The sequence below is a fragment of the Maniola jurtina genome, chromosome 12, assembly GCF_905333055.1.
Source record: "Maniola jurtina chromosome 12, ilManJurt1.1, whole genome shotgun sequence".
NCBI lineage: Eukaryota > Metazoa > Arthropoda > Insecta > Lepidoptera > Nymphalidae > Maniola > Maniola jurtina.
The window spans coordinates 15,023,223-15,048,407 of record NC_060040.1 but is presented as its reverse complement, the minus strand read 5'-3'; the positions used below and the strand labels follow the sequence as shown (position 1 = coordinate 15,048,407).

At 43.6% G+C, this 25,185-nt stretch overlaps 1 protein-coding gene across 1 annotated transcript; it reads right to left on the bottom strand.

The window, feature by feature from the left end:
- Window positions 1–1,250: 1,250 nt before the first annotated feature.
- LOC123870210 lies at window positions 1,251–23,292 on the bottom strand. The gene is made up of 4 exons (XM_045913416.1): window positions 23,164–23,292; window positions 3,325–3,714; window positions 1,855–1,926; window positions 1,251–1,625 (listed from the first exon to the last, which is right to left on the bottom strand). Exons 1-4 carry the CDS (start codon window positions 23,227–23,229, stop codon window positions 1,416–1,418), a joined length of 738 nt encoding a protein of 245 aa, XP_045769372.1. The 5' UTR covers window positions 23,230–23,292; the 3' UTR covers window positions 1,251–1,415.
- Window positions 23,293–25,185: the final 1,893 nt, after the last annotated feature.

Below are 25,185 nucleotides of genomic sequence, written 5' to 3'. Positions count from 1 at the left end.
GCGCCGCACCGCGCCGCGCCGCACGAGCCGCACCGTCCGCGAGTCTCGGTCTCCACGCCACGATACAGCATACCGCATACGGAATGCAATGGAAGAGATACCTCGAGTTATCATGAAACAGTGCAACCGCACCGCGTGCTGCGAAAACGAACACGCAAGCGCCTGCACGCTGATATGTTCGCTATACGTATAGCCTATACCTTAGCGGTTACGTACACATCTCGTACCTTTAGCTAAATAACAATTATCTATATTATTATCTATATTATAATATATTAAACAAATTATGGCAGTCAGTTAAGTGGCTACATCGCAGGCGCCTCGCCCGCGCTCCGCCGCACTCCGCCGCACTCGACCGCACTCGACCGCCGGTTACATTGCGTAGGTCTGTATGTGGAGTGCGAACGGATACCGTCGACGTTACACTATATTACATATAGCTCTACCTACTATTAATATTAAATTACGAATTGCGCTAGAGAATCGTTGTTAAAGATATTAGTAAATACATGATGTAGGTACGTCATGACAAAGAGGAAAAATCCGTAATAAGGCGTATTCTGTGCCACCTCGTTCTCGTGGTACCACGAGATATTATAGTGTATGTCAAATTGTCTAATAACTAGTAAAATATAATCTATCTATTTATGAATAGGTCAAATATGTATTTGGAATAATTGAATGATATATCTATTACTATCTATCGCTGTCAGTGGCCAGCGGGTGACGTCACAGGTAGGTACTAGACACGCGAAATCGCGTACAATTTGAAAGTCGAGCAGTAAGTAGCTCGTAATGTTACAAATACAAAATCATAGCAAGTAGCTCCCTCTCCTCCAGCATACTGATAAATTAATGAAATGGAATCACACGGCGGCCTCTCTCGTATACGAATGAACTCGCTCGCATCTCTCTTATCAGCTTGGTGGCTGCGCTCGTCTGTTCGTCGGTCGCGACGCGCGGCGCGCGGCGGGCGGCGGGCTAGAGGTCGGCGCGCAGGATGAGCACGGCGGCGGGCGCGGAGGGTGGCGCGGCGCGGCGGCTGGCGGCGAACTGCGCGTGCACGGCGTCCCAGCGCGCGACGCGCGACGCGCCGGCCGGCGACGCCGCAGGTGCGGGCGCGCGCGGCGGCCGGGCCCGCGCGCCGCGCCGCCGCGCCGGGCGCCGGGCCGCGGGAGGGCGCGGCGCGGGGCGCTCGCTGGGCGGCGGAGCGGACGCCGACGTCGGCGCCGTCTCCTCCTAAAAGCATCGTATCATTAAAAAAGTCCTGAAAAATATATTTAACACTGGAACCGTTCGTAAGGGCGAGCATCGCACGGAGCAGGGATCGGCCGCTCGACCCATATGAAATTCTGACGGAGTAGCACAGTACGAGCCTGGATCCTCGAGTTGACGAAGCGTCGGGTCCGCACCTGCTAGAAAATCTTGTCGAGTATGGTGTACATGCGCAGGTTGGCCTTCCTGCGCCAGCCGGCCTCGCGCGGCGCGTCGCGCGCGTCCGCGTCGCTGTCGTCGTCGGCGCTGGCGGCGCGCGCCTTGGCGCCGCACGCGCACGCGCGCTCGCCCGCACGCGCCTCCGCCTCCGAGCGCCGCGCCAGCCGCCGCGCCATCACGAACGCCGCTATCTGGAACATGTACGTGGCACCGATATCGTCATGCGTTACATTACCACCGTGAAAACGAACTAAAGAAAATCATTCTCTTTACGAAATTCTACTTATAGTAGAAGTCAAAGGCAAAAAGATAAGAAAATAACTGCAATAAAAAGACTCAATTTTGTTCAACTCGTAAGTTCATGTTACAACTCTACAACGTAGGGCGCGGCGCTAGTGAGGAGCGAGGAGCGAGGCTCACCTGCAGCAGCATGGCCACGACGCCGAACACGACGACCACCACCGCGTTGTTGGGCGCCTCGCGCTCCACCTCCTGCCGACACACACATTCCCGTTAAACGATCACTGACGTATATCATATCAACTCTATTTTATTTATTTATTTATTTATTTTATTCCTTTATTTGTAAACAACAGCGGTACAATTATTATAATTTTACATTTTAAACTATATAAAAATAAGGCCAAATGGGTTTACAATATATGAGTATGATTACAGTTAACATAAAAGAGATTATAAATTATAACAGAACTAAGCGAGTGTTAGTGTGTATGTGTGTGTGTGTGTGTGTGTGTGTGTGTGTGTGTGTGTGTGTGTGTGTGTGTGTGTGTGTGTGTGTGTGTGTGTGTGTGAGTGTGTGTGCGTTTGAGTGTCTGTGTGCGCGCGCGCATGTGTGTGTGTGTGTGTGATTATAGATATTATAATTACATAAATATTATAATTCATAAATAGTAGTTTTATAATATCATAAATACATAGTTACATATTATTATTTTTCTGATGCAGTTTAATTATTTCTTTTTTTAATCTCTATCTCAGAATTATGTGCGATATCGTAACAGTAAGTGGTCGCCGCCTCCACAGTATTGATTGGTACGCAGTGAGGGCGAATCGCTCCGGTATCGGCGTATTGTGCGCCAATTCAGGCAATTGGCGGCTCCGTGGCAGATCGACATCGTTCAATCGAGGGTAATTGACGACGCCCACATCGGCGATCCATTACAGGAATTAGGTGTACGAGGGTACGTAGCCGAGTACTGTGTAGTTTCATTGGCGGGGACACTTAGGTTTTAATGAAGCATCGGTTTCCGCGAACCGGGAGAGATGAATTTTATGCTGATGGAAAAACACGAGCGGGATGAAAAGCGGGAGCGGGTTACATTAGAAGTACAGGCGTAGAAGAGATTCAGGCCTGCGACAGCACGGTACCTCGATCATGTCGTAGACGGGGCGCGCCACGTCCGCCACTCCGCCAGCGAGGCCGCCATCCAGGCGCCGTACGCCAGCTCGCTGGCCGCCAGGCAGGCCACGCCGCCGGCGTAGGCGCACAACGCGGCGGAGCGCGCGGCCGTGGCCAGGCACACGAGCGCGGCCAGCCATAGGCCGGCGGTGATGGTAGGTGACGACGTCGTACCTCGATCATGTCGTAGACGGGGCGCGCCACGTCGCGGTAGCGGTCGACGGCGAGCAGCGCGGGCTTGAGGTCGTGCACCAGGTCGAGGCCGCGGCGCGCCAGCTCGGCCTCGGGCGCGCTGCCCCACCACTCCGCCAGCGAGGCCGCCATCCAGGCGCCGTACGCCAGCTCGCTGGCCGCCAGGCAGGCCACGCCGCCGGCGTAGGCGCACAACGCGGCGGAGCGCGCGGCCGTGGCCAGGCACACGAGCGCGGCCAGCCATAGGCCGGCGGTGATGGTAGGTGACGACGTCGTACCTCGATCATGTCGTAGACGGGGCGCGCCACGTCGCGGTAGCGGTCGACGGCGAGCAGCGCGGGCTTGAGGTCGTGCACCAGGTCGAGGCCGCGGCGCGCCAGCTCGGCCTCGGGCGCGCTGCCCCACCACTCCGCCAGCGAGGCCGCCATCCAGGCGCCGTACGCCAGCTCGCTGGCCGCCAGGCAGGCCACGCCGCCGGCGTAGGCGCGCAGCGCGGCGGCGCGCGCGGCCGTGGCCAGGCACACGAGCGCGGCCAGCCACAGGCCGGCGGCCAGCACGTAGGCGGCCGACACGCGGTACTGCGCGGCGCACAGGAAGCGGAACCACGCGTACGTGCTGGGGTCCCACGCCAGCCGCGCCGCCGTCGCCAGCAGCGCGCCGCTGTACATCTGCAACACGACCACGGCGATCTAACATCGCCACTCTGCACTTGCGAGGGCGTGCAGGGCGTGCATGCACGAACGAGGCTCAATGAGACAACCCTCAACCCTCGTAAGTAGCTTTAGTTTTTTTCCTACATATTAACTATTATGGCATGGTTATATAAGTCGACAGCTGCAGATAGAGTTTAGGGAGCACGCGTCCTTCCGAGGAAGAAGCTGCAAGTCATTCACACAAGGAGTCGCCAGTCGCGGCGAGATAAGCGGCCCCCGGCCCCCGGCCCCGGTCCCCGGACAACAATGCAATACAATGAATGAATAAATTCATCATTCCGAAACGTTTCAATAGCCCGCTGTTATCCGCTCAAATGAACATGATAGTAGCGGCAATGAATGAGTAGGTCGTTGTTGCGGGCACAGAGCACTTCTGTGTTGCGGGCACAGAGCACTTCTGTGTTGCGGGCACAGGCACAGAGCGCGCTGTCCCGAGGAGTGAGGACACGGGGGAGGGCGGCGTGGTGCCGATGAGGCGCCAACTGCGTATTGTTCCCTATTTCGATATGGCAGAAGTGCTAAGTTCTGCTCTCCGGCGAGAGTTAGGCATCTGTTTACTATAGTCGGTATAATGTTGTACGTTGTACGCAAAACAGACAACCTCTATGATACGATTAGGAGCAAACTTCCGTAAGCTGTAGGTACATATTACTAGTTGTAGGCTACGGCAATTATTCCGCTTTCGCGTCGGGCTTGCTTCTATACGACGACACGACAAATCAGAGAACTAAAGGTCGACCGTCGAGGGTTGACGAGGGGTGAGATTGGTCATTGGGCAATCATCGTAGAGGCTAAAAGGATTACAACCCTTTGCAGGTGTAATGGCCTCCGAAGGATGTGAGTATCGGACTTGCTCCAACTTTCATATAAAGTCCTTTACCGAGATGTAAAGCTACGAGAAGTTACAACGGAAAACGCTTTACTTGAGTAATTTGAAGTGAACACATTACCTGCTATTTATCATAGTCATAGGTATTCTTTATTTGCTGAGTACAGATGGTACAGGTAAAGAAGGTGGTACAAAGAGCATACAATGAGTCCAATGTATTCAACCATTGCTGGCATGCAAGTATAGTAATTAATATAATAATTAGTCAAATAGAACAATGTCAAAAATTAAAAGATGTTAAAAATTATTATTATTTCACAATAAATAAAATATTAAATAATAAACATATTATGCTAAGTACCTGCCTACTGTATTTTACATATACATATGTAGTTAATTCGTTTACGTTGCGTTGTAATCATAAGTCATAATTCACAATGGATTCCCAGCTTTTCGTTTTCCTCGTCAGTAAACATTTACCAAGGTAGGTAGGTAGGTTGGGTATTTCTCTTACATTTGCGTCATGGTTTATTATTTCAGTTGTGCCTATTGTATATTTTATGTAAATAGTCATTGTTAATACCTACCTACTATTGTAAATATTCAGTGCTAGTGAAATTTTAAGAAGTTTTCAGTGCTACGAAAGTGAAATATTTTGTCAGACTTTCGGCATCCTGCGGGATCCCGCGGGACCTAGAATCCTCGTGCGGGCTAAATCATTCAATGCGCTCCCTACTGACGGCGCCCCTAGCGCGCGAACGAGGCGCTCGAGCGCGGATCCAACCCTCACAACCCTCACAACCGTCACAACCCTCACGACCACCTGACAATCGGCCAAGTGCGAGGCGCAGTATCAACTCGCTCGTGATCGATATCGTGCATTCCTACAAGGCAGATGTTTACACAATATATGACGCCCTGACCAAGAGGTTGTAGTGTGCTGTTCCACGCGGGCAAAGCCACGCCAATGGCAGTATCATCCTCACAGGTTTATATAAAAGAAAATCTTTACTTAGGGTCCAGTTTAAGAAAATAGCTATAGTAGGTATCGACTAATTTGTGAGTAACTCATGTCAAACTCATTATTTTGACTAATTTCTTATACTGAACACTTTCAAGTAAAGAAATGTAATCCTGTGAAGATGCTGCCATTGTCGGAATTAGAATGCCATAAGCCTACTTTGTCGTTTTCATTTACAAATTGCGAAAAACCATATCAAATTCGAATTTCGCGGGCAGACCCGTCTCATACACCTCAAATGTGGTTGGTTTGCATATCGCAGTGTCATACACACCAAAGTCTGTAAATAATGTTCTGTTCCGATACTAAAGATTTATTTATTTAAAAAAAAAAAAAAAAAATTAGATTTTAGACTATTAAACCGATTTTGATGAATCCAAAAGTTGAAAGGATATCAAATAAAGTTAAACTGTGACCATGACAGTGTGACGTCACAAGTGTATTAGGTTTGGGGGCATGCCCACCGTGCCCACAACGGTGGATCCGCGCCGCGCTCGAGGCGGTGTACCGGATGTGCATCTGCCGGTCCGCAAGTCCGGAGTGGCGAGCAACAGCAACTAACGCAGTGAACAGTAAAGCGCCCACGCAGTCCGCTGCTCCCGGACTCCGCAGTGAACGCCGCACGACCTGTCACCTACTTGTACAAGGCGCGGAATACAGTAACTGTAATGTACGTTGCAGTTGTTGTTTTGTCTGTTTGTTCAAGGCTCGAGCGATTTGCGATTCGTGAGTAAGGTTCCGCATCGCGCCACTTCTCGGATATTTTTTGTTAATGGTAATTTTTTTAGTTCGCAGATCAGATAGGTACTTTGTAATTGTTTGTTAAATAGCTAGAACACCACATACACCTCGACGTCGCGTCGCCTCACGCGAGGTGATGTACCGCGACGCTAGAGACAACAAATGTTTGTGTGGACATGACGCTTTGACAACACTTTGTGCGTAATAACAATAACTAATAAGTAATAGGTAAGGTAAGGCACCTAACACCGCGCAGACACAGCACTAGCGGACAAATTACCTATAGTTCTAGTCACGAAATAAACGATCAGGCAAATAATCGAGTGGGTAGGACGACAGCGACGCCTCACAATTAGCCATAGAAGCCTCCGCCACCAATCAGCGGAGCGATAGTATTATGTAAAAGTTTAATAATAAAAACAGGATGATGAATGTTTATTTTCCTTTCGCACCCGCCGCAGTCGCCGCTAATAGCGGTAACTCCCGAGTAATGTTTTGCAATTTTTGATGTTTTTTCAAATAACTAAAGTTCGCCTACTTAGTAAACACCAGCCCACCAGAGCAGCATTTTAATAACGACGGTATTGTTATTTAAGTTGTACTCTCACGAGTGTGACCTAGGTGCTCTCTAGATTGCGCGAGGATCTAGCTCAGTCTTATTGCAATTTCCGTTTGATTAGGAAGTGCCTGATTACAATAACAGCCTCTAAATCAAATCACGAATTAAACTAAGGGAAATTTAAAACCGCCGAGTCTCGGATTGGGAATAAAATGAAGTTTGCGATATAGATATATATAAGGCACCTATACTTCCTTCTGGTGCAGGCTTCTAATCAATTTAATCAAACCTGTTTAAATATTTATATTAATATAATCAATTTTCAACAAGTATAGGTATCCTACAATTCCTACACATAGGACGATGTAACATGAAGCTAATTCTTGTTCTGTGGTAACAAGTTAAATGGAACAAAGCGACTCGATCGCTTAATATGTGACCGAAGTAGGTGTACGTAATATAATTAGGGGTAAATGATATCGTGATTTGTGCGGCAGCTGATTGCGGAAGCCCCGCAGCGCCCGAGCGCCGAATGTTCGGATATCACTGTCGCCGCCTCGCCGCCTCGCCGCCTCACCGCCTGCGCCGGGCCTTGGCCCGAGGCGGCGCGTGTTTACTCAATCTGGGAATTTATAAAAACTGTTTTGCTAATACGACTTAACATACTTTCTGCCCACTGCCCTCCGACCTCAAAAGGCAGTTCTTGCCTATCACCAAAAAACCTGCCAGTGCGAGTCAGACTCGCGCACCGAGGGTTCCGTATGCAGGTATTTTTCTGACATTTTGCACGATAAATAAAAACTACTATGCATAAAATAAGTAAAAATTTGTTTTAGAATATACAGGTAAAGCACTTTCATATGATACGCCACTTGTTATATGTAGTTATCTTACTTTGAAAATTGAAACACATTTTAATTTTTTTAATGATGTGACCACAAATTCACGGTTTTCGGATTTATTCCTTTACTTGTGGTATAAGATCTACCTGCCTGCCAAATTTCATGATTCTAGGTCAACGGGAAGTACCCTATAGGTTTTCTTGACAGACACGACGGACGGATGGACGGACGGACGGACAGGCAGACAGACAGACAGACGAACAGACAGACAACAAAGTGATCCTATAAGGATTCCATTTTTCCTTTTGAGTTAAAAAATATGACATTTTAGCAATTTTTGTTACAAAGGAACAGGATCATAGTTTAGTCTCGCATTTTTTAGAAAATCAGTTTCTCAAAATTCTTACGTTTTTTGGCGATAATTCAAAAAATGTTTTTTGGAGCTACCTAGTCGCTTTATATTAAGGCAGTGTTTTTAGGTATTTTTGTGTAAGGTTACTTTTAAAAATTGATTTGAAATTGTCAACAATAATATAAAATTATTAATTTATCTAATGAAGGTAGTTTGATAAAATCGATATTTTTCTTATTCGATGTCATACCATCTGTTGCTAGGAGGCCAACAAGATTGAACTTGCATAAATGCGGGTGTTTTGAAGGTTTTAGTTTAGTCTCCATCTGAGATTCGGAGCGATATCACATATTTTCGGTATTTGGATTGTGAACTGGATAATTAGATGTTGTGATAGCAATCACGCTCTAATTAAATGTTTTATTTTGGCATTAGTTTGTTTAGATTAAAACTCTCGGATAACCTTTACACATTGAACCTGTGTTTTTTGTGTTGGTTTTGGTAGGACATTCCAATAATTCAATAAAAATATTTAAAAAATACCTGCTTTTCTGAGTGACGGACGCCAATATTTGAAAAAGCGGTATCTCAATTAGGAGCAAACATCGTCAACATGTTGAACACGATGCCAGTTGGAAATCAAATCTTCTCAAAAATTGTTTTCGTTATGTGTGCCTAATACGGAAAAAAAAAACAATATATCCTTCCTTCTCAGCTATTGCTAAGAACTGCTTTTATTTTTGGCCATAGTAATTGTCAAGAGCAAGATAAATCAATAAGAGGCAACAACCTGTAGCGTCCGCCGCCGCGGCCGCGCCTGCAGCCTGCACGAGCGCTTTGACTCACATAAATCACTGAGCACACATACCTATAACTGTGCAAAGAGCTTTTATATATACGTACATGCACTCCTCTCTGCTATCCAAATAAAGTCCCTCTTTACTTTCTAAAAAATTTAGAACATTTGAGAGTATAAGTCAGAACTCGGCAGGTTGCACTCGCGTGTCAGCTTTCTTCTGATCGAATTCTGCAACTCACTAAACGTTCCATAACGTCAGTAGTCAGTACTGCGCTCCTATGCTCTGAGGGCAGCCCTGGTATCCCAGCTTGCTGTGTGGGGATATTGGGTATACTAAGGAATATGAACACTACGAGTAGATACGTCGCTGGTGGCAGTGATTCCCTCACTCGGGTAAATCAGCGGAAGCTCTCTAGCGTGAGTAGTGACGTCACAACTGCGGCGGCCTAGCGCCTTCGGTTAGTTATTCACTTCCCTAATAACTTAATATAATTACCTAACACATTACACATTTTACATTACAATATGAAAAATTGCTGTGTAGTTTTCCCAGAGAAAAAATATTAGCAAGACGAATTAGTGTAAGAGCAAAATATTAGCAAGACGAATTAGTGTAAGAGCAAAATCCCACCAACAATTTACCGAAATACCTACCTAAAGATTTATGATGAAGAACTGCAGGTGCCATAGCTTGATTTGGTAAATATGTATAACATTTAAAAAATGGTAAGTGTAGATAGTTTTGATCAATAAATTTTTGACCACATTTGAACTTTAATTTTCTTTACAGACCCGAGTCTGAGCATCGATGAGCCTGGAAGCGACGCGACGGAGCTTTCGGCTAGTGACGAGATAGGAAAACCGACTATTGAATTATTCATAATTAGGTCATGCTAACGGAAATACAAGTTTAGAGTGGAAGTGATAAGTAAGTACCTTTATCGACCACTCACACAAAGACCTGTTGCTCAGATTTGTAAGAATCCCGCCCGACGAGTTTATCGTTGGGAGACGTCTGAGGCATAGAGGTAACGATGAACGCATGAACAGCTGCGGTTGTTATCGCTCCGAACCATTTTGTTTTACTTATTATATGTATACCTACTTATTCCTACATCGGTAATAATATAATGTACGTGTGAAGTGTGACCACAGCTGTGAGCAGGCAGTAGCAGTAGGTTCCTACCTAGTTGTGTGTCAATGCCGCGTTTCATTCACAGAGCTTTTAATGATAATCTGCAATCAATGCACAATGACGACTCACGCAATCGCAATAATATTACCAGTGTTTTGTATCACTGAAGTATTTACGTAAACAACTATTGATTCATGTCATGGATTTTAAATACTAAATGTAATTAGCTCTGGTATCTGGTAACGATAGCGAAGTGTTAGAGATGATATTATGTAAGTAGTCACAAACAAAAAAAAAATGATTGTCGAACGTCACATCTGTACAAAAGGCTCTCGACTCCGGAGTGCTGAGGCCCATTCATGGAGAGTAGGTATCTCATCCTCACTACATCGGCCTGAGGGAGGCCCACAGCTACACACGAGCCCCACCGCCTGTCCTCGAGCTTCCTCGCTCAGCCGCCGCGCGCCGCTCTTATATTATTAACTAGCGTACGCCCGCAACTTGGTCCGCATAGTTCAAACCCCTGTTTTACCCCCTTATATTCAAAAATCTAAGTAGATGTCTACGTCATAATATCCGCATCCCTCAGTCCGTCCAGTAGTTAGAGCTGTGCGTTGCACGGGTGCGTTGATAGATCACTCAGTCAGTGAACCTCTTTCTTCCTTTTACAAACAGGTAAATAAATATATTATTTAAAAAATTGTTCAAGTCCATTCATTAAAATTCAAAGTTCATTTATTAACGTATGAATTTTGCGCACACGTGATTATATTTTACAGTTAAATCTTATCTGCCACGTTACATTACAATAATAATATTATGTATGTATGTATTATGTATGGTAAGTTACGTATGCCACCAGTACTCGCACGGAAGGCCAGGCACCGTCACAGCTAGCTCATCAAGGTCTGCACGTGAGCTCTGTTACCAGCAGCTAACGTGCTGAAGAGGGGACACGGATATAAAACCTCAAGATTTAGCTAATAAGGTTGTCAATTAATCTTAGTCTATTAATATTGTATCTTAGATTAGATAGTTTTAAGAATAAAGTTCAGTTAGTAAAAAGCCTCCATTTCCTTCAGTCCACCCTGGACGCTGCCGTAATGCGTAACTGGTATGTATGCAAATGCCTAGTCGCCTTACGAGTTTGATAACGAAAGGGTACGTAAGTGCTGACAACAAACAAACTCAGCGCGAGCGGCGAGGTCACAGGCGAGGTCACAGGCGAGGTGACGCAGTCAGTGTCCGCCGCAAGCTGCAAGACGCTGCAAGACGCTGCAAGACGCTGCAAGACGCTGCAACGCCACCGGAGTGATGTCACCGCGCAGCCGACATCTTCGACAATATATTAAAGATATTATCATATTTCACACTTACTCTTTATTGTAGATTGTAAAATCGAAATATATAAAAAGGAAAAGGTGACTCGTTTGATGACGTCGTCTGTCCACTTAGCTAGTGGGGGATTTTCCAACGCTGCGAGGTTGTCATTCGAGCATCTTTAGTTGGGACCCCGACGTCCATCGGTTTTCCACTTCACCTTCACTGCCCATGAGCTACGTCGGTTACTCTGGATCTCCTCATTTCTCATTTGCTCACGTAGAAAAACTGTCTCCATTACCCGCCGAGTGATTCTGAGCTTTGCACGAGGCCCATAGTTAGCCGCCATGTCCGTCATTATTAGCAAGTGGCAACACGTACTTTACAAAAAAGTTTTCAGGTAGGGTGTTCAAGCACTGAGGAATTTTGGACAACCTTTTGCTTGTCTGCAGCGTACTCGTACCAATTCAGCAATTACAAAATGATTAAACGTATTTCAGTTATACGCGACGGTGTGGAAGACTGTAGGCGTCGCAGCTAGGGCTTGAACCCATCACTTGTATGTAGTAGCAGTCATCGGCTTGAACTTCGGCATTCCGGTTTTGGTGTAACTCCGGAGCTTCGAAAGATTATACATTCCTTTGTAAAACTGAAGTTATCGTGAACATAACCGGAGTTTCAATTTTCATATTTTTAGAAAAAATTCAAGCTTTTTCAGCGTTTACATACACAGTACAGAGTCTTCATAAATTGTAAACACAAAATAGTATAAAACTTGTCCACCTTTCCCGATGGAAAACATAAAGAAAAAAATAAAGTTTCCTCTTCATCTTTTTAACTGATTTGTTTTATTTCATTCTTAACAGGGCTCTCTCCGTCACTCGCTTCATACAATCGTAGTTCCAATTTCATTTGAATATTAAGCAACCAAAGTCCATGGTGGTCCACAGACATATTAGTTTCTAGAATATGTCTGCAAAATTTCATGGACTTTGATTGCTTAATATTCAAATGAAATTGGAACTACGTTTGTATGAAGCGAGTGACGGAGAGACCACTCTTAACAGACTAGAACATTTATTTAAGAGCGAGAAATATTCAAACCAATAAACACATTATTTAGACACATTAAAACTTTTTAATGAAACTCCGGAACTCCGGAATTTGCACGCTCAGCATCAAAACCCGATTTTCAAGCCCTAGTCGCCGCTCGCTCGCCGCAGCCGAGCTTGCACCTTGACACATATCCCGCGCCGCCAACCACACACCGCACACCGCACACCACACACGCCACCCTCCAATTAGCGCTATCGCTGAATGCATCTAATTACTGTCGCCTCCCGCGGACAGCGGGCAGCGGGCGGCGGGCAGCGGGCAGCGGGCAGCGGGCAGCGGGCAGCGGGCAGCGGGCAGCACGTCGCGCAGCATGCTGAATACGAGGTGCTACCTGTGTCGCTGCCGGCTGTGGATTTTGTAAACATCAGCATTTTCCGCGCACAGCTGGATCGCCGCAGCAGCGGTACCGGCCGAAAGTCTCCGTAAAAAAGTGATTTTTAATTTATCAGGTCGAATGAATCAGACCTGCTAGCAAGTAATGATGCAGCCGATGGAGCGCGCTTGCTTAGAATACATATATGTATAAATACTATAGGTACTACGATGGAAAACCAGCACTCTCAAGTCGATAGATAGGTACTTGGACAGAAATAATAGATGCAAATAGTACAACTATCAAGAATGAAAGATTAACTAGAATGCTCATCGCCCTATCGCCGGCTCACCGCTGAGCACGGCTCACGTCTCCCAATGAGAACAGTTTACTAGGGACTTAGGGAGTAGGTGCATACTATTTATTATTATAATATGCGTTAATCGCGTGTCAGACTAGTTTCAATTAACAAGTGTAAATCAAAAATTTATAACACCCCACACAAGATACACGTCATGTCAAACTTATAACACCCCTCTTTTTGGGTGGGGGGTTAAAAATTCATAAGATGCATTTGACGCCACGCCGAGAAGTAAAGTAAAATTCAGTTTTGTTTGTATAAAAAATACAAAGACATCAGCTAACCGACACTTAGTAAGCAAGTAGGTCAAAAACTGCAGCGCGCTCTGACAATGGACGAACTCATTAAAACATCAATTGTTTCTAATCAATCAACAATTAATTACTTAACTTGATGCAATGCGCTTTTTATTTCTTGTTGCAATTTTCCATTAAGATACAATGTGCCTACTCTATTCTATATACATGCCCGACGTCAACACTTGAAGACTTTCTAAATTGTTTCCAATTCACGTCCTCCGTTGCATCATTGAACAACTAAACGTTTCATCCTTGTTGAGCCCAGATGAAAGCAGCGCCGCCTCCCTCCAACGTTCCTCTCGGGAGACGACGCATTCCAAACTATTAGTGCTATATTAACGTCGAATAAAGCATTACAATCCCAGTTGAAGCTCGCCTGGAATGTATTCCGTGCGGCGCACTACTGAGCACATCTCTGCTCTAATCGACCGGAAGCGAGAACGCTAATGAGGATAGTTAGAACATGGCTGCTACTGGCGTTACGCAGTTGTCTGCTAGAATGACCGGCTGTAATGTTAGTGGCAAGCAGAATATTGATTTTAAACAGGTACCTAGTCCTTGACGATAAATTAAAACATACAATAAATTAATGGGCCAATGAACGTCAAATGTATCGATTAATATTTTTAGGGTTCCGTACCTCAAAAGGAAAAACGGAACCAGCATCACTTTGTTGTCCGTCCGTCCGTCCGTCCGTCGTGTCTGTCAAGAAAACCTATATAGGGTACTTCTCGTTGACCTGGAATCATTAAAGGCAGGTAGTTAGGTCTTATAGCACAAGTAAAGGAATAAATCCGAAAACCGTGAATTTGTGGTAACATCATTAAAAAAAAAATGTGTTTCAATTTCCAAAGTAAGAAAACTATTCCAAGTGGGCTATTATTTATGAAAGGGCTTTACCTGTATATTCTACGGATTTTTATTTATTTCTATGCATAATAGTTTTTGATTTATCGTATAAAATGTCGGAAAAAATACCTGAGTACGGAACCCTCAGTGCGCGAGTCTGACTCGCACTTGGCTGGTTTTTATTATAGATAGACATTGAAAGCAATTTGAAAGCATGAATTGATTAGCATCTGCCTCTTTCGCGTATCTAAAGTAAAGTTTTGTTGACAAGTGGCTCGTGGCTAGTGGCGAGGCCGCGTGGCGCGTGCTCGGTGCTGCGCCGGCACGCTGCGAGGCAGGAGTAGTGACCTCTGCTGCCCGCATCGAGCGCGCGCCTCGGCCCGCGCTCCTCGGACGAACAGATATTGCTCGACAAGTTTTTGTTGAGCGGAAACTTATTCAACGGCGTCAGTTAGTATATTTTTTACCTTTTTGTACAATTCCTTACTTTAAGTTCTCGGTAATTTAACTTTTTAGCTAAAGAAAATTGAATTGCAGCATTTTATGCCTATGTCAAAGATAAGTCGGCGATAAATATAATAAATAGGTATAAGCTTTTATTCAACAGATAATTAATCTGTCTAAAGCTTAGATTGCCGCGATCAAAGAGGTCACAAGAGAGAGCCGCGTGACTCGCCTGACTCTATGAAAAGAACACCCGAAGAAAAGTTTCAAACAATTTCTGGAGGTAATTTCTTGCTCCTTCATCATCATCATCATCATCAGCCTGCGGACGTCCACTGCTGGACATTGACCTTCCCTATACAGCGCCACCACACCCGCTCCTCAGCCTTCCTCATCCAGCCACCTCCTTGATCCTTGATCCATTTAATCCATTACGGAGATTAAGTAGTGAAATGAGCAGTGCACGCGTCTGTCCCGTGTGATGAGTAATGACGTATGACAAAGTCCTTGACTTATTGATTTAACAATACCTAAGTACAACCAAAATCGGCGAACAAGACATGAGTAGGTACCTAACACACGCAAGTACCTAGATACATAAGTAGAATACATACAAGTCTATAATGTTTACTTTAATTCATGTTATACCTAATCGGTAGATATCTACACACCCAATATTTGTGATCTCCTCTAGGCAGTAGAACAATGCCACGTCATGTTATGAGCAACTCAATTCTGTAGCACCTCGTTGCACCTACAAGGTAAAGTAGGTAATTTCAAATCCTGTCCAAAACAAAATTTCCACACTCTCGGAACAGTGAGACAGTTTTTTGAGGCGGGATGAAAGCCTGGAAGCCTTTTTGCAATGTTCAGCGTTCAGCCATACCAAACGAACTGCGATACGGCCACGTGTACATTGTCAACTGCTCCCGTTTGCTGGTTACTAGAGTCTGTTGCCGCGTTTAGTTGTACAGTATAGCCTTACGAGCCACAAACAGACGTTCACTGTAGAGCTTGTCAGTGACCAGTCAGTAAAGATACTCGTAAGGCTCAGCGATAAAATATGTGATCTCATTACATATATATGGATCTCATGCTTTTCTATAGACTAGGTATAACAATCATTTCCTATTGTGAGTAATTTGTTTTTTTATTAGACTCGCTAAGCGCCGATTTCATCAACGTCGAATGACGTTTAACCGAAGAATAAATTGGGCGTAATGTATTGAGAATCTACCAAAACATCAACTCTCGGATATTTTTACGGACTCGGACTTATTTTACGTTGCGCGTTGGTGAAATCCTAAGACAACAAGCAAGCAAGCGCGTAAAGCTTTTTAAACGTCCTTCTGTATATTTATAACTTTTTACTAGGTTCATTATGTACTTAAATAATAATATATTGTTACATTCAAATTAAAAGAAGCAATCACAGCCGTTCCAAGAATCGTAAGGGCAATTGAGCATAAACGACCATTGTTGTGTTTGTGAACTGTGCGTTATTGCAATGATCAAGCCGTAATGCGAGGAGCCTCGTCTCGGCCGCCGCGGGATGCGAGTAGTGACGTCACGCGGCGAGAACTCGGAACATGACGCACGGAGTGTGCGCTCCGCGGTCCGCTCGCCCGTCTCCGGCGGTATGATGCACACTTCGGCACACACGTGCACGGTGCCAGGCGCAAGGCGAACGGGTCACGCATCTTCCGTTGTAGGAATTACTTAGATCAAAGTAAACCACGATGTTAGCAGGAGCTATTTGGCGCCGCTATTGCTGATATAGCGATATTGCCGTCGACGACCTCTTCCGTTTTTTCCTTTTTATCGTCTCGAATGATGAGTCGGAGCTGGCCTTAATTGTATGAAGTATTTCGCTCACTAAACACTGTTTTATCAGCCTTAGCTTGTATACTAGTCAGTCATGGCAGTCAATTAATTACTTGTATTAGGTTCACGAGCAGGTGCTGGTAATTTCACCAAGTTTCCCATCAGTTGGACTGAATAGACTGCAACCTGCAGGCTGTATTTGGATTTAGGTTTGATCTCTATTGTCCCGGTGTGCTGAATTGAATCTTTTCCTCCATAAAGTGGATCTCAAATGGGCGCGTTTGAATATGTAAGCGGGGATGGCTGGGCGCCAGGGATGGCTCGTCGTTAACGCGTGTTTGCGAGAGCGCGGCGGCGACAGTGAACGAATACCAATTGAAGAAATAAACAGTTTTTGTCAATTGAGAATGCAGATCGCCGTCGCTTCGCTAAGAAAGTTAACTGATTCGATGTTGTCGTGATGTGTTCATCGGTCGGACGAGTAGGAGGCGATCGTTTCGATGAGCTCGTGTAACTAGTTTGTTACTCGTGTTTCGAAAACAGGTTTAACTAATGGTCCCGATGTGCTCAATGAATAGACGATACTTAGGTGCTAACGACATGAGAGTTTGCGAGCAATGGCAAGTTCATTGCAAGCAAGGAATGTGGATCGGTTTCACGATCGTGCCTATCGCTCGCGTCGATGGATCATTTCCGAGGAATGTAAACACCCGCGCGTGACTGATGACATAAGTAAGTACACAGTAGGTAGAGAGCAAAGCGCGACAGACGCGGCTCGGAATGCGTGGTTCAGTACACGCTGTAATTGACGCGACCATTCGACGACGACCTCAAAGGTCAAGCTCCTCGCATCAGTCGACCCAATTGGGAAATTAGAACCGATATACAAGATAGAATAGAAGACTTTATAATATTTCCATTAAGTATACCTACTATCTACATAATAATTATTATTCTTATTGTCACAAATAACAATATATGTATGAGTTTATATTATTACTCTTATATTGTTTATATTATGATCAATTCTAAGTAAAGTCAAATTCCTATTTGAAGGATAGTTAAGTACCTATTTGCAAGTTGCATGAGTAATCGAAAATTAGTATGAGCTATAAAATTCCACCGTCATCACTACACCAAAATGGCTAAGAGTTATTATTAGTGAACAAAAACCTACAATTCAGTTTATTTAACTGCAGTTTTTCCTGTAGGTATCTGACAATAATATATTATTATGATGTTAGTAGGTTGCTTACTACACAGGAACTAAAGCACCTACAGAAAGCTTTATGATTCTTGAAAATGAAACTTGAAAGTTTTGAAAGACAAACCATTGGCTTTATTGTTAGTTAAATAAAAATAAAATGTCTATGCGTAGGTAGAAGACATCGCAGCTCCTGTACCTTTAGTAAAATTTTATAGTTACTTACCTAATAGTACAGTATTTATTAGTTTCTGATACAAATAGAAGTTGTCAACTTTGTTTTGAGCCAGCCTGCGGGAGTTCTCCACATACGTACAGGCTGCACTGCAGTCTCCACAGGGTGTGGTTGGCAATGAAGCGAATCTTGCTTCTAAAGGCTTAACACGTTCAACGCCAGGTCGGACAATACTGGGCGACACTCTACTTTCTCCACTAGCCATACAAAAAAGGTGTAATATGTCAAAAAATCCTTTTTTGTTTTATTAGTGCATATGAATAGTTAAACGTTTTAAACTATTAGAGTATTAAGGAGACTGATTAAAACAGTATAATAACGACAATAGCTCATGTCGCCCATCATTGTCCCCGATGGCCCCCTGCGCATGGTCATCTGCATTTCAAACGTAGCGCGCCGCGCGGGTCACGTTGTCGCCCATTCTACCTACACTGCGCCGCCGCGCCGTTTGCTGGCCGAGAAGTACTCCGCCCGCATTACCCATCCGTCCCGCTCCCACCACTCAGCCGTACGCGCAATTCGCTATCCTCCCGCGCCCCTTCAGTCCTTCGCAAGCATTTCGCAGGACGTTACGTTACCCGCTTTACGTTAGAGCTGTGTTTTTCCCGCCAAATCGTAATACCTACGCATCAAAGATATTCGCTAGTTACTTACATTATAATGGCTGACTTTGACGATGATGGTTTTGAAATCACAGAGGACATTTTGACACAACTTAATGATATCGAAATATCATTGCTAAACAATAGTTTTCAACTGAGTTCGGAGGATGAAGATGACTATCAAATATTACCCACAAAAAAAAAGAGGCGTCGTATAATTCAATCAGATAGTGAGATCAGCGAACATGAGGCAGTTGGTCCAGATACTTCAGGAAGTACACCATCAACGAATGTTTGGACTGAACCAAAAGGTAATCAACGCAAGATTATTCCTTTCACCGAAATTTCGGGTGTTCCATTGCACGTCAAGTTATCAATGTCTAATATGTCACCCGTAGATTTTTATTCGCTGTTTGTAACCGACGATATACTTCAACAAATAGTGAATCACACTAATTGCTATGCTATAGCTAAAATAACGAATATGCCTGAAGCTACTCCCAGTGCACGTATTAGAAAGTGGCATCCTACAAACTTGACAGAAATGAAGCAATTTTTTGGCTTGATTTTATTTATGGGTTTGGTGAAGCTTGTCAAATTGGCGGATTATTGGTCAAAAGACAAAATAACCGGGCACCCGTTTTCGAGAACTGTGATGTCTCGCAACCGTTTTGAATTGCTTTTGCAAATGCTTCATTTTTCTGACAATGACGACCATAACAAAGAAGATCGGTTGCATCGAGTTCGCCAGCTAATCGAAAATCTAAACGCTAATTTTAAAAAAAATTATACACCTACTGAAGACATCTGTATCGATGAAAGCATGGTGCCATTCCGTGGAAGGATAATATTTCGTCAATATAATAAACAAAAACGTCATAAATATGGCATAAAGGAGTTTAAACTATGCACAATTCCGGGATATACCTATAAAGTAAGCATTTACGCAGGTAAAAATGACGAGACTAATAATACACCGACGAATGTTGTTATGTCTTTGTGCGGAGATTTGTTGAATAAAGGACATACTCTTTATACGGACAACTGGTATACAAGTGTAGATTTGGCACGACAGCTAATAGACCAAGAAACGCACCTGGTAGGCACCATTCGCAAAAATAGAAGACAGTTGCCTAAAGATGTTGTTACAGCTAAACTTAGAAAAGGCGACTTTGCTGCAGCCGAGAGCTTCGATGGAATAACTATGATGAAATGGAAGGACAAGCGTGACGTATATGTGCTATCCACGAAGCATTCAATACAATTTCACGATATCAATAAACGTGGCAAAATTGTTTCAAAGCCAAAAATTGTTGTAGACTATAATAAAGTGAAAGGGGCAGTTGATTTGGCTGATCAATTGGCTGCTTATTCAACACCTTTGAGAAAATCGCTGAAGTGGCACAAGAAGCTTGCGATTAATTTATTGCTCAATACTACATTGGTAAACGCCTATATTTTGTATCAAAAAGTTACAAATAAAAAGATTCCTATAAGTAACTTTAGAAAAAGTATTGTGGAATCTTTTTGTATGCAGACAAATATACAAGAAATTCAGGATGAAAGACCTAAGAGGTTGAAACACAAACTGGTGAAGAAAGAAGGAAAGAGTTCAATTGTTAGGAGATCTTGCTCTCAGTGTTATAAGAACATTGTACAGAGTCAAGGAAGAAAACAGGCTAAAAACAAAGTGAAAAAAGTGCAAACGTTTTGTGATGATTGTCCAAACAAACCATTTTTGTGTTTGGATTGCTTTAATAAAGCCCATCGTTTCGCTTAAAATATTACAAGCAATTCATGTTTTTTTTTACTTTTTACAAGTTATAATGTATCTCATGAACGTGGTTGAAAACAAGAATGGTCTCAGGACGATCTCATATTTTCGTAATTTTGTAACTATGTCTTAAGATATTTTATATAATTAATTTTAAATAAAAGCTTAATTTAATTGGTTATTCCTATATTACCTTATTTACCAACCCTATAGGTATTCCATTTCAACAATTTATTCATCATCTTACATCCATTAAACAATTTTTTGAAGTACTCTAGAGTTGGAAAAAAATCGATGTAGAAAGTGGCAAAAAATTTCAATAAGAAATTAAAATCTTTGCGTGCTGCGATATCCAAACTGTTCTGTGGAGCCGCGCGGGTCCTGCTATATACAAAACATCCTAAAAACGAATGCCCGGCGGCTCAAATGAGAAGTTTGAAAATAGCTCTGACCGTCGGACAGCATTGTCCCCCACGGCCTGAACGATACATACAAGTGCCGGTCAACATTGTCTGACATGGCCTGTTTAGAAAGATCTGCATTTATTCCTTGGCGTTGAACGTGTTAAAGCTCGTTGAGCGACGCGGACAGGCTTACCGCGATGCTTGACCCAATGAAACTGATGAATTATCATAATTATATGTATTGCGCTAAATCGTTTTTTTATTTTATATAGCTCGTTTGGGCTATACATAGCTATAACAGAACAACAGTAGCAAGCGTTGCGGTTACATATTTTTGTATCCACAACATTTAGCTTGGTTGGAGACTTTTCGCAAAACAACACATATTTTGTGCTGTTACCGATATTTTGTAAATGTAAATTGTGTTTAATGTTTAATATATTAAATAAACCTTAAAGCTAGCTTTATCTAATAACTGTACAAATCATGCCCGCGTGGAATGGTAGCTAGGTACCAAGAGTACTTACTGGCTGCATTTCCGCGTTGGATTTCCATTGCGCAAAAAGGAGCCAGCGTTTCTGTCACCAGATGAGGCTATTAATCCCTAAAAAGGTCTGGTAATTTTTTTTAGCACTAAGACTAAAGACGCCAGGGTTTCCACGGCAAACGGAACAGAAATATAATATACTGTGTTGGATCAATAAATGAAACAAATTGTATTCTGTTCTATTCTACTCTAAATTGGTACTCCTTCAGCAAAACTTTTTGCTTGCGCGGTGGCATTTGCATTTCGCAAACTAACGGGATCTGTACAGCGCGGCGCGCGGCGGTGGAGTCAGGACGTGGTATTTGTAAATGAGAATGTTTGCCAGTAGGTTACGGTACCTATCTAATGCGCGATTAATGTTTTATCATTATCAGCAGTTTGTTTAGGAGTGTAGGTAACGCGGTAACATAACGCGGGTGAATCATGGCTACTCGCAACTCCACGACGCCACTCGAGGCTGTTAATCATTACATTTCCGATTACCTACATCGCAATATGATAAGTGAAACATAATTAGCTATCACATTGTAGACAAATGAATTGTACAAATGTAAATGCCGTAAACCAATAAATACTTATTTCAATCAGTAATTAGGGTCCCACTCGCCACTCGCCCATCACAAACGCCTAAAAGAAGCTTCTAATGATTTGGTCCGGAATCCGCCGCTCGGCCGAACAAAGGAGCACGTGCAGGTAGACTGTGGAGCGAATGGACCCACCGCCCCCGCCCCCCCCCCCCCCCCCCCCCATGCCTCTTCAGAACCAAAACTTTTTAATTGGGTTACTTCGACTCCTTGACGTAAATGTATGGATATTAATAATTTATAGTTTTCAAAAAACAAAACCGGCCAAGAACGAGGGTTCCGTACTCAGGTAGGTATTTTTCCTACATTTTGCACGATATCTCAAAAACTCATGCATAAAAATAAATAAAAATCTGTTTTAGAATGTACAGGTAAGGCCCTTTCATATTATGATAGCCCACTGGTATTAGTTATCTTACTTTGAAAATTGAAACATAAAACAAACCACATCACTGTCCCCAAAGAAACGTTCACATTTTAATTTTTTTTTTGGTGATGTAACCACAAATTCGCAGTTTTTCGAATTTTTCACTTGTGCTTTAAGACCTACCTATCTACCAAAATTCACGATTCTAGGTCAACGGGAAGTACCCTATAGGTTTTCTTGACAGACACGATAGACGGACAGACGTAGACGGATAGACAGACAGACAACAAAGTGATCCTATAAGAGTTTTTCCGTTTTTCCTTTTGAGGTACGGAACCCTAAAAAGCTCTCAAAAGACGCAAACTTATAATACATAATATTATACTAAGGTAGGTAAGCTAAAATTATAATGCTTCTGTAGATCCTTATTGCTATTTTGTGTATTTGTGGGTCTGGTCTTAAAATTCCGCATGAATCGGAAACACGAATTCCCTTGACAGAAAATTCCGATATAACAATATATACCTAATGTACACGTATAGGCTGTTATACCTATCTATGAAGATTAATCGGAAACCGTAATTTGCCTCTTTACTACAGAAGTTCGTATCAGCAACTGTTGTGACAACAGAGAGCTTTATCGCTCCTTCATTATCACTGTCACTCGCCAGTCGCCAGTCGCCAGTCGCCTGGCCGCTTCAGACGCGTCGTTCATACAAGCGCGTACTAAAGTACATCGAAAATCACTTCCAAAATGATCCTGGACGCTGAGAGCCGGTACTGACTTTGGAAAACGGGTGAAATTAGTAAATTTTAATTCATGTTTTGACGATGTTATGTATGGGAGGGCGAGCGTCGCCCCGGGGGCAGGTCGCGAGCTTACCGCGAAGGCGATGTTGATGAAGATGAAGATCTTGTCGGCGGTGCAGAGCCCCCGGGCGCAGGCCATGTCACCGCGGCACTCGCGCGCTGCACATGGGAGCGGAGCGCACACGTGTGGCTCGGAGCGCGCCGCGTAAGGCACTGCCGGCGGGCGGCGCGCGGCGCGGGGCCGAGCACCCTGCCGCCTGCGCGCCGGAGGGTGCAGCTCCACAGCCGCCGCTGCACCGCAGCTCTCGATTGTTATTTGTTGAAGCACATCGATGGAACACTTTGGAGCTCTAAGGATAGAACTGTCGAGGTGTTTGGTGAGGACTGAGGAGATGCTTAGGCCCTCGTTGGCTATTGGTTGGTAGTTGGTACACCGCCGAGACAAATCCAGAAAATTATACCTACCTAGGTAGGTACGTGTCACGTGACGCGTGACACTCTCGGGGATGAGTTTTTTAACTATTTTATTCAATTTCAGCTCAGTTTGCCTGCCCGCGGTCAGCCCGCATATCACAGGTCTCTAGCTCGGGGACGAAATGAATTACAATTTTACAGTAAATTATTTTCAGCAGGGTTTTCATATTACATATTTGAAAAAGGAGCGCAGTGCTTTTTAACCGACTACGGCAAAGCCAAAAGAAAAGGTTATATGATTTTAGCAGTCTATGTATGTATGTTTGTTTGTATCCAGGTTTTGTGTGTACTGTGTACCACCACCGCCGCGCCGTAGTGCCTGAACTACTCGGCCTATTTTGATGAATGAGGTGTCTATTGATTCGTTGTAAAGGCTATATTTTTTTGCTATTGTATCAAATGGGATGTCAAATGAAAGAGGAGAAAATTCTGAGCTCATGAATATAAATGTACAACAACATTAAAATTTACCAAGCGACAGAAAAACAATTTTACTCTAATGTTTCAGCGTTTATTAAGACGATCGTAATCGGGTGTTAGTTTTCAATTTATCTTGTTCAGTAGATAAGCCGCAAGCGTTTTATGCGGAGGGCGCGGCGCCTCGTGAGAGCTCTGCGTATAAAGCCTTCGATGCGAGCTCGTTACGAATTCAAACGGGCGTTCTCTACGTGTGCTTATTTCATTAAAATGCACTTCATAATTTTTTTTGCGTTTAAATTAAAATTCGACTGGAAGGCATAATGAATTTTAGAGCTAGCTGCCTACCTACCTACTTATTTATTTTTGTTTTTATTAACCCCCGACCCAAAAAGAGGGGTGTTATTGTTTACTAGCGACCCGGGCGACCCGGACGACTTTTTGCGTCGTCTTTCATTATCATCAGAATTATTCGTAGGTATCTATCGACATGTTTTCAGCGTTCATATTCTAGGAATGTACCTACCTAGGTACCTATGCATGCGAGTTTCTTTTACTCAACCATAACTTCTAATCAATCAATCAATCAATTTATTTATTTGCTGATACAGGTCATTTTATAGGTGTATTTATACAAACACTGGTCCAGCTGTACCGCGCCAAGCTGCCATGCAAATACATTCATTTGTCTAACCTAAATTGAACCTAACTACCTATATGGCTGAATAGATTCGGACGTCTGGGGTAGGTATCGTTACAATCCTTATAATATTATCATCCCCAGACCCGAGTATAACACTGGCTAGATAGAAACCTTTTTGAAAAAAAAAACAATATACATTCAGCTGAATGGCTTAATTTAAAATGTGTTTTTTTTTTATTTTTTACTTCGTTTTTGGCAGGGCAAACAGATTTTAGGAACATTGGTTTTGAAAATTCCCATATTTTTTGACGAAAACGCAAAAAAAATGCCACTGCTTTTTAGTTAAGGGACGGCTGAGTTGTCCTACCCTCTACCTACGATAACCTTCAGAATTATAGTAGGTTCCGGTTCTTCTTCAGAATAACGCGGTTATGTATAGCTATTAGTGATGTAACGGGTATTCGCATTCGCATTCGCGAATATCCGCATATTTTTCAATATTCGCATTCGCATTCGCAAAAAATATGCTAATATTTAGCGAATGGTTTTAATAATCAAAAA